The 10,153-nt window shown below is 40.3% G+C and overlaps 1 protein-coding gene across 1 annotated transcript in view; it reads left to right on the top strand.

Moving 5' to 3' along the window:
• Positions 1 to 10,018, top strand: part of LOC128606758 (hydrocephalus-inducing protein homolog) — a 121,930-nt gene extending 111,912 nt beyond the window's left edge. Inside the window, exons 68-84 of the mRNA XM_053623150.1 lie at positions 349 to 570; positions 667 to 793; positions 923 to 1,088; positions 2,047 to 2,194; positions 2,307 to 2,514; positions 4,529 to 4,750; positions 4,903 to 5,072; positions 5,172 to 5,370; positions 5,481 to 5,639; positions 5,934 to 6,214; positions 6,856 to 7,075; positions 7,171 to 7,383; positions 7,759 to 7,922; positions 8,007 to 8,157; positions 8,367 to 8,597; positions 8,796 to 9,020; positions 9,407 to 10,018. Of these exons, the coding sequence (XP_053479125.1) occupies positions 349 to 570; positions 667 to 793; positions 923 to 1,088; positions 2,047 to 2,194; positions 2,307 to 2,514; positions 4,529 to 4,750; positions 4,903 to 5,072; positions 5,172 to 5,370; positions 5,481 to 5,639; positions 5,934 to 6,214; positions 6,856 to 7,075; positions 7,171 to 7,383; positions 7,759 to 7,922; positions 8,007 to 8,157; positions 8,367 to 8,597; positions 8,796 to 9,020; positions 9,407 to 9,919 (3,619 nt within the window). The 3' untranslated portion in view covers positions 9,920 to 10,018. The remainder of the gene's footprint in view (positions 1 to 348; positions 571 to 666; positions 794 to 922; positions 1,089 to 2,046; positions 2,195 to 2,306; positions 2,515 to 4,528; positions 4,751 to 4,902; positions 5,073 to 5,171; positions 5,371 to 5,480; positions 5,640 to 5,933; positions 6,215 to 6,855; positions 7,076 to 7,170; positions 7,384 to 7,758; positions 7,923 to 8,006; positions 8,158 to 8,366; positions 8,598 to 8,795; positions 9,021 to 9,406) is intronic.
• The last annotated feature ends 135 nt before the right edge of the window (positions 10,019 to 10,153 follow it).

The raw sequence follows: 10,153 nt of genomic DNA, 5'->3' as shown, positions 1-10,153 counted from the left end.
ATAATGTGAAGTCGATCAAGTCGAGATTTACATTAGTTTGTCTCCATATTTGTAAATTTACACACACTCAGGAGCAGGAGTAGAATATGAAGTTTTTATAAATTTATAGGATTTTCATGAATACCAAATTTCTTGTGTAAATGCCCATACAAGTGATTTACGAATAATTCTGCTCATATCCAGCTCAATAAATTAGGCTCATTGCTATTAAGGCATTAGTAGAGATCATCTGGCACTGTGTATATGTGATATATAGTGTGTCTTTCCATTTCTGATTAACAATCCAGTACTAGTAGTAGCTCTGAGATCAAGTTGCATTTAACACCATCTACACTGACTTGTTGGCAGCATTCCCAATCTGAAGGACAAGCAGAGTCCTGTGATAGCAGTGAACGGACGCAGTATGATGCCTTACTGCCATTTCCACCTGGAAGACTCAGGATACCTCACTGATAACAGACAGAACCTTGAGCTGCCTGGCCCCCAGGGGTCCACACCCAGGGCCATCCTGGATCCCAACACCAAAGTTATAGAATTCACATCCACAGGGGTCGGCACATCTATCTGCAGGTGATCAGTTATATAAATCAGTTATATGTATCATGTGATCTTAATTGATATTTTGTTATAGTAATTGTGTTGATAATTTGCATATTGATTCTGCAGGACCTTCAGTGTTGTAAATCCCACCAACAAGCCATACTCATTGTTGTGGAGATGTGAAGACTCTGAGCTTAAACCCTTCACCTGCCTTACACCAAAGGACTTCATTCAACCTGGCAAGACGGTGGAGGTACAATAGATTAAATAACTGCATATTATAATTAGTAGATGCTTGTATGTACAATGCTTCTGGATATGTTTAAATTAGCCTGCATTTAATACATTTTTATATTAACCTTGAAAAAATCGACTGCCTCAGGTCTCATTTAAATATCACGCCCAAGAGCTGGATTTTGTGGAATCCTTCTGGACCTTCTTAATCCCAGAGCACAAGTTCTGTGTGCCCTTCCTGCTGGTGGGCATAGCGAAAGATCCAGTGGTGTACATTGATCATGCTCATCTTAATCTCGGCAGCCTACTTATTGGTAAGATTCCATTTGATTCCAGTTGAGGTTAGGCAGAGGTTATCATAATGTTTTGCAGAACTGAAAAAGTGAACAATAAGCATAACAAACAGTTCTATGTTAGAAAAGAGTACCCATGCATGAACAGTATGATACATAGGCCTATGGTATCATATATTAAAGTTAATGCTTTTGTAATGGATTTTATAAAACATTTGAAATTATTTTAATCCTGAAATGAGATAATATGAATAAATTATCAAGGTTTCACCATATTCCAGGTTGCATATATATTTGGGACAAATATATTTTTCCTTATTGTGCTAGCTTTGACCATGGTACATTTGCAAGAAAAGGGTTTATGAGCCCTTTTCCAAAAGTTTGGATTTCTGCATTAATTACTCATAAAATTGAAACACTGGTTAATCATTCACAAGCTAGGCTGGTAAAAATTTGTGAACTTGAATTTATTAACTTTTATGCTGGCAGGAGTAACCTCCCCTAAACTGAAACTCTCATGTAGGGAGAAGTGGTCTAAAAATCAAAACATTTTGTTCAGCAGCTAGAGAAAACATTTTATAGAATGTATTGTTGCTAAATAAGGTTCTACCTGGTACATCCAAAGGAGGTTCAAACTTTCTCTTACTATAGCATGGTTCATTTGTTCATAATCAATCACTTTTTTAACCATATGGCAACCTATTGTAGTATCATAAGACCATTAATATATGGTGCCACACTAAAACCACCAAGTACCATAGTTACAATAAAATGCCATAGTAAAACTGTGGCAGCATCATTGTTAAATATGTAATAAAAATGTTTACTGTAAAGCACTGTAATAAAAGCATGATAACACATACTGGTTATGGCTACCACATAGGTACCCGAGTAAAACTGTGGTAGTATCATAGTAAAACCATAAGTAACTATAGGGAATTTCATATTGAATATCATGCATGAATGTGTACACATGTAGGTCGGGAGGTCCATAAAATTGTGCATGTGGTGAACGAAGAAGACCAACCTTTCCACTTTGCCGTTGAGGAGGTCTCTCGGCACTCAAAGTCTTTCAAAGACAGCCTGATACTGAAGCCCATGCAAGGGACAATACCCCCCAGAGACAAGTAAGGCACTCTCAGCACCATACAGCACCACAGTCCTATTACCAGTGATGGAAATAAAAGCTAAATGATGAGAAAATAGTCACTAGGTATGTACATGCTGTTTGTCTATTAGGTTCCCAGTGGCCATATCTTTCACACCTACACAGGAGGGTGTGGTGACATTTAACCTGCGCATGGTGATCAGAGGAAAAATTCAGCCACTCACTATGAACGTGAAAGGGGATGGTTATAACATGAATGTCTGTGTCCAATATGAGAGTCCAGAAGGGGCCATGACCGAACTCTCTGCTGCTAATAGTCATCTTGTGGACTTCAAACAGGTGAGCTATGATATAAGCTATGAAACAGCATATTCATCTGAAAGTATACTATAAGTCACCTTGAAAAAGGGTCTGGAGATTTAAAAAAAAAAAAAAAAAATTCTCCCACTAAGTTTTGACATTTCAATAGATAGTTGATCTAATTTTAGTGGAATGTCCTAATTATTTTGTAAATTGAACAGGGAGAAAACTGTGCAATTTTATACACACACACACACACACACACACATATACATATATATATATATATATATATATATATATATATATATATATATATATATACAGTGAGGGAAAAAAGTATTTGATCCCCTGCTGATTTTGTACGTTTGCCCACTGACAAAGAAATGATCAGTCTATAATTTTAATGGTAGATTTATTTGAACAGTGAGAGACAGAATAACAACAAAAAAATCCAGAGAAACGCATGTCAAAAATGTTATAAATTGATTTGCATTTTAATGAGGGAAATATGTATTTGACCCCTCTGCAAAACATGACTTAGTACTTGGTGGCAAAACCCTTGTTGGCAATCACAGAGGTCAGACGTTTCTTGTAGTTGGCCACCAGGTTTGCACACATCTCAGGAGGGATTTTGTCCCACTCCTCTTTGCAGATCTTCTCCAAGTCATTAAGGTTTCGAGGCTGACGTTTGGCAACTCGAACCTTCAGCTCCCTCCACAGATTTTCTATGGGATTAAGGTCTGGAGACTGGCTAGGCCACTCCAGGACCTTAATGTGCTTCTTCTTGAGCCACTCCTTTGTTGCCTTGGCCGTGTGTTTTGGGTCATTGTCATGCTGGAATACCCATCCACGACCCATTTTCAATGCCCTGGCTGAGGGAAGGAGGTTCTCACCCAAGATTTGACGGTACATGGCCCCGTCCATCGTCCCTTTGATGCGGTGAAGTTGTCCTGTCCCCTTAGCAGAAAAACACCCTCAAATCATAATGTTTCCACCTCCATGTTTGACGGTGGGGATGGTGTTCTTGGGGTCATAGGCAGCATTCCTCCTCCTCCAAACACAGCGAGTTGAGTTGATGCCAAAGAGCTCCATTTTGGTCTCATCTGACCACAACACTTTCACCCAGTTGTCCTCTGAATCATTCAGATGTTCAGTGGCAAACTTCAGACAGGCATGTATATGTGCTTTCTTGAGCAGGGGGACCTTGCGGGCGCTGCAGGATTTCAGTCCTTCATGGCGTAGTGTGTTTCCAATTGTTTTCTTGGTGACTATGGTCCCAGCTGCCTTGAGATCATTGACAAGATCCTCCCGTGTAGTTCTGGGCTGATTCCTCACTGTTCTCATGATCATTGCAACTCCACGAGGTGAGATCTTGCATGGAGCCCCAGGCCAAGGGAGATTGACAGTTCTTTTGTGTTTCTTCCATTTGCGAATAATCGCACCAACTGTTGTCACCTTCTCACCAAGCTGCTTGGCAATGGTCTTGTAGCCCATTCCAGACTTATGTAGGTCTACAATCTTGTCCCTGACATCCTTGGAGAGCTCTTTGGTCTTCGCCATGGTGGAGAGTTTGGAATCTGATTGATTGATTGCTTCTGTGGACAGGTGTCTTTTATACAGGTAACAAGCTGAGATTAGGAGCACTCCCTTTAAGAGTGTGCTCCTAATCTCAGCTCGTTACCTGTATAAAAGACACCTGGGAGCCAGAAATCTTTCTGATTGAGAGGGGGTCAAATACTTATTTCCCTCATTAAAATGCAAATCAATTTATAACATTTTTGACATGCGTTTTTCTGGATTTCATTGTTATTATTCTGTCTCTCACTGTTCAAATAAACCTACCATTAAAATTATAGACTGATCATTTCTTTGTCAGTGGGCAAACGTAGAAAATCAGCAGGGGATCAAATACTTCTTTCCCTCACTGTATATACACATATATATATATATCTTTTATCGGTTTATTTTATATGTTCATTAGACTTGGATTGTTTGAGGAAGAAGTTAATACAAAATGTGTATCTTTGTTTCATTCTTTTCTTTTGGATAGGTGGAGCTGAGTAGTAAGTCCACGTGTGCCTTTGTGGTGTCCAACCCAGGGAGATTCAATGTGGATGTGCAGTATGAGATAACAGGACCTGAAGAGCTGCAATGCCACCTGCAGGTGGAGTCCACAACAGCTGTAGTGCTCGTGGGACAACAGAATCGTTGCATCCTCAGCTTCTTCCCCCTGAAGAAGTGTGACCTCAAAGATATGGGCTTCTTAATCAAGGCATCCTGTTTCTTTTTTTTCCCTCTTTGTCTTTTATTTATTGTTATTGATTTTTTTTTTACATCTTTTTTTATATTTCATTTTTGTATATTCATGTTTAGTGACTTTGCAAGGTTTTATGATTCATGCTTTTGATTCATTCTACTCTGTAGGTAAAGGACGGCCCTGTTTTCCGTTGCAGACTGCTGGGTTCTACCACCAGCCTGGGCCTGGAGTTTTCTTTCCTCAAGTACAACTTTGGAAAGACCTTCATTTACTCTGCTGGCATGGTGCCTGCCACATGCACACTGCTTATCAGTAACAAAGGGGAAAGAGGAATCAGGTAAATGGTGGGGGTCATCATGCATAAACTATAACTCGTTAATTTTTTGTGGTTTTTAAAAAAAATATTAAGAGTATGTTTCCTCTTCATTTATTATAGTGTGGACTGTTTATTCTCCAACACCCCTTTTCTGGAAGTGAGCTTCATACCTGATGTGCTGCCCCCTGGTGGTAGCATGGAGGTGCCTTTCACGTTCTACCCACGAGAACCAATGCCCTACCATGAAAAGGTGGTCTTTGAGATAAACGAGTATTCCATGCAGGTAGTGGAGATCATGGGGCAAGGAATTAAGATGAAGGTGAGAAAGAGAATTTACAGTGCACTGTCAGTGGCCTGCATGACATCAAGCATTTCTGATCTGTTTACATAATTTTAGATAATATTCTCATCAGGGTCTGGTTTTCCTAGATTGACGTAGAGGATCCAAAATTAAAGACTGTGAAGCTTGGAACTCTACAGGTGGGCCAGAGGAGCAAGAAGCTCATCCCCCTGATAAACAACAGTCTGTCTTCCTTGACCTTCTCTCTCCTCTTCACACCCTCTGCACAGCCTCTACTGAACTCTAAGGTAGGACACATAGACACACAGACCTAACCTGTCTGACTTACAGTATATTCCTTAATTTCATACCTGTCCTATTCATTTCATTGTAGTTCACAGTAAGTCAAATTGTTAGTGAATAATATGCTTTAATATCAATGAACAACTGAAGATTAATTGGTATGGTGCATTTCAAAAGCCCAAGGATGCTCTAGACAATCACTAATTTAACAATGGACACACACACACACACACACACACACACAAACCAATTATGCAAATGATCTATCCCACTCTAGAATGTGTATGCATGTTCCTCAGGTCCTGTCAGTGAATCCAAGTAGAAAGGTGACGCTGAAGGGTGGAGGGGGAAAGTGTGTGGTGGAGGTGCTCTTCAGCCCTCAGCAACGCATGGCCCCATTCAGCGAGGAGGTGCAGCTGAAGTGTTTGGGCACCATACGCCCCCTACTGGTGCTGAAAGGCTGCTGCCAGGGTGTGGAGGTCACACTGGACCAGAACTACTTGTCCTTTGGAGCAGTGGCCCAGCACTGCCAAGCCACACGTCATATTATGCTGCAAAATACAGGAGACATTGGGGCTAGGTGCATATATACATATACATATTCATATCCACCATCTTGTGCATAGTATGCTCTTGAGCAGGGAGGTCCGACTCCAATCCTGAAAGGCGACATTAATACATGGTTCAGCATTTTACTTCATTTAACATGCCTCATCAGATAATAAACCCTTTTACAAAGTTCCAGATTCTACTCAACAGACATTTGTTGGGAGTAGGAAAAAGACAGCAACGGCACAATTTATGAATTACAATGCTGAATTTGTTGTGATTAAGAGGAAGAAGAAAAATAGTTCTTCAAGCTGACACTCCCACTGTAGAAAATGAAATAAGTGCTACTCTTCATTCTGTTCTTTTTTTTTTACTATTCATAATGTCCCTGAATACATTATCAAATAATAGTTTGTTTTACCATGATATGAGTATATTCAATAAAATTCTCTCTTTACAGATGTAATCATTTACCTGATTTGATAATTAAGTACATTCTAAGCATAAACTTTCTAATTAGTTTTTCTCTTGTACACATATTTTATGTATTGTTGTGGTTTATATGTTTTTTTATTATTACTTTTGCAGTAATTACTATGCTCTGGCAAATCAAGAATTTTGGATTCTTACTTTGCATACCTTTTTAAAGACCTTGTGTGTATTTTGTATCAGGTTCAAGTGGGATGCAAAGGCTTTTGCTCCAGACTTCAGTATCTGCCCTGCTGAAGGTTACATTTGCCCAGGAATGGAGGTGCCTTTGGTGGTGACCTTTGCTCCTGATGAGGTCAAGCAGGAGCTGTGCTATGATAACCTTTTCTGCTCTATAGAGGGGGGCAAGCCTGTAACCCTCACCCTTGCTGGCTCCTGCGTTGTTCTCCCAGTAGCCAATCAGGTAAAACATTGTCTCTGTGTGAATATCATAGGTATTAATTGTCTTTTATCGATCTGTGACCTATATGTATATTCTCTCTCTTTCCCCCTCTACAGGTGCTGAATTTTGTGTGTCAGGTCCGTAGTCAGTGCACTCAGTCTGTGACTCTGTCTAATAATACTAACCAGCGCTGGTGCCTGAAGCCTTTGATTGAGGGTGAATATTGGAGTGCTTTACTTTCCCTCGTCATTGAGCCATACCAGCAAAATAAAGCCTACGAGATCACCTATAAGCCCATGGCCATGACCACGGATGGTAAAAAGCACCTGGTAAATCTCTCTCTACCAGAAATCATTTGGTTTAGCTTGAGTAACCTGACGGAACATGGGCAAGCCGGGAATCCCTGTTTGACAGTTTAATTAACATTTTTAACCACTTCTCTTAAGGAACATACAGTTTAATTCTGAAAGGGAATTACCAGCTATGTCTTTTAATGTCCGTTCTCTCTGAAATGTCTTTGAACTCTACTTCAGACAATTTGTGATGTTATCTAATTAGGATATCAGTTAGTTTTACTTGTACAGACTGAAGAGTACATGAGAAACTATCCAAAATATAGCACATTCTCCTTTAACATCGACCTCCATTTTCATGGAGCTGAATGTAAAATGCTGAGTGTGAATGTGCTTTTATGTTTGGTCTAGGGCTCCATGTTTTTCTCTTTCCCCGATGGTTCGGGCATGCTGTACACCCTACAGGGCACAGCAGAGCCACCTAAAGCCGTGAGCACAATCAGCCGTGAAGTACCTTGCAAGACATCCTACACAGAGATTGTCCCTGTTCATAACTGGTTGTCCAAATCTCAGAGGTACTACACACATACACAGACTTACTGTATTCAGCAACAAATAATAATAAAAAAAATAATACAGGTCTAACTCCTGCTGTGCAGATTCCATGCTATAGTTGAGATGATTAAACCCGAACGTCCTGACAGCACGATCTCACTGAAGGGGCTTGATTATGTGGATGTGTCAGCGTTGAATAAACGGGACTACAAAATCTCCTTCTTCAGCTACAAGGAGTGCCAATGCAACGCCAAAGTAGTGCCAAACCCCACTACAGTCTATACTAATTCGACCAACTTCTTAGGAATACACAAATCAATACAATACCTACACATTCCATCCATGCTAATAATTGGCATTATATAGTATGAATAAGTCAAGCATAACTGGTTTCTTTTATGTTTTAAACTTTGTTAAATATTTTAACAATTCCATACCTACAGACATACCTCTTAATTCCACAGCTAACCTTTAAAAATGAGGCCACCGGGGAATACCAGTTCTACTATCTCAACTTCAAGGCTACACCTCCAGGAGTGATCAGCACAATTGAGATGGTTACAGTGGTTAGGCAGATGACTTCAGGCTGTGTGAACTTGGAAAATCCTTTACCCACCAACCTGTTGTTCACAACTGAGTGCCGCAATACGGATGTCAACATGCAGTCTCAGTTCTCAGTGCCTGCACTCTCTACGGTATCACTTGTTTTAGTTTTTTTCTTCACCAAAGTTGTAAAAGTGGTTGGTGATTGTCTTCTCACTTAACATAATTGACCAGTGAGTAAAGACATATAGAATTCATTTGCTGCCTCTTGTTGTGAAGTTTTTGAAGTCGCCATTTTCAAAGGACTTCTGTTAATGCTCTCTCTCTGTCTGTCTCTCTCTCTTGAACAGGAAACCTTGAGGTTTGAGTACCAGCCTCTGCGTTCAGGTGAAACTACAGCACGGCTCATGCTGCATAACAATGAACTGGGTTATTTCAACTATGAGCTTTTGCTCCGTGCGCTTCCTGCTCCTCCTGAGAAACCCCTTTACTTCAGAGCACCACTGGGCAATGGTCAGTACCTCACTGCCAAGTTCACCAGCTATTCCCGTGTCAAGGCTGAGTACACCTGCAAGGTACATCTTTGTTGAAATTTCCATTAGATTGTATGTTCCAGTTTCACTCTTTCTTTTGCAAGTCACTCTTTCTGTACAATATACCACAGGATTAAGTTTATCTTAACCTGTTTTGTTTGGGCCAAAATGACAGAATTTGACCCATATTTCACCAAAAATATACTAAAAGGGTTTTCCAACAAAACATTAGTGCTTGGCTTGAATTTTGAAAAATAATGTTCAGATTACAGAGATTATATTTTGCTCATTTTAGGTTAGAAATATGAAATATGACTGTGAATAAATTCCCTTTTTTCAGAAATATCAGATATGTAAATATGGGACAAAAAAGATTACTTTAGTTCCTGCCACTCACATATATACCTGTTAATCCATCTAAACTTCAGACAGACCGTCCGGACTTCGTTGTGGAAAAGAATTTAATGCCAGTGGCGGCGAGCTCCCAAGCAGGCACAGATGTCAGTGTGGAGGTGTATTTTGAGCCCTGCCAGTTAGGTGAGGTGCGGGGTCTATTGACACTATCATCCAGCACTGGAGGGGTTTATGTGTTCCCTCTGTATGGAACATGCACACCTCCCAAAGCCCAGGGCCCCTTTGCCATCCGTGCTGGTTCCAACATCTCCATCCCCTTCAAGAATGTCTTCATGGAGACCACAGCCTTTTCTTGCCAAGTGGACAACCCAGCCTTCACCTTCAAGGGCATGGACACCATACGTTCAAAGAAGACTCACCAAATCATTGTGAGCTTTGAGAGCCCACAGCCAGGCTCCAAGACCCCCTGCACAGGAAAACTTATCATCTCAAGTCCACGCACAGAGGGCCATGGCACAGGCCTCTCCTGGGTATATTATCTGAAAGGCATCTCCCCAGAGCAGCCTCAGAGAGAGAAGATGTCATAAAGTGCTGCCAAGGTCCAAAGAACAAATCTTATGTGTGTTTATCTTAAAAATCACATCCAACTGTAGTTTTCAATTAAATAAATATTTTAGCAATGGTCACTTTTTGCCTTGTACAGTTGTTTCAAACCCAGACAAAACCAAATTAACCTACAGTAATATAAGTATAATTACATTTCAGTTAAAAGTGTGTTTCAAAAGTAACTGTAGAAGTCTCTTGTATGTGATTTGTGTGTC

The sequence above is a fragment of the Ictalurus furcatus genome, chromosome 4 (genome assembly GCF_023375685.1).
Source record: "Ictalurus furcatus strain D&B chromosome 4, Billie_1.0, whole genome shotgun sequence".
NCBI classification, from domain to species: domain Eukaryota; kingdom Metazoa; phylum Chordata; class Actinopteri; order Siluriformes; family Ictaluridae; genus Ictalurus; species Ictalurus furcatus.
The sequence above is the reverse complement of the archived record's forward strand: the minus strand, read 5'-3'. Positions and strand labels throughout refer to the sequence as shown.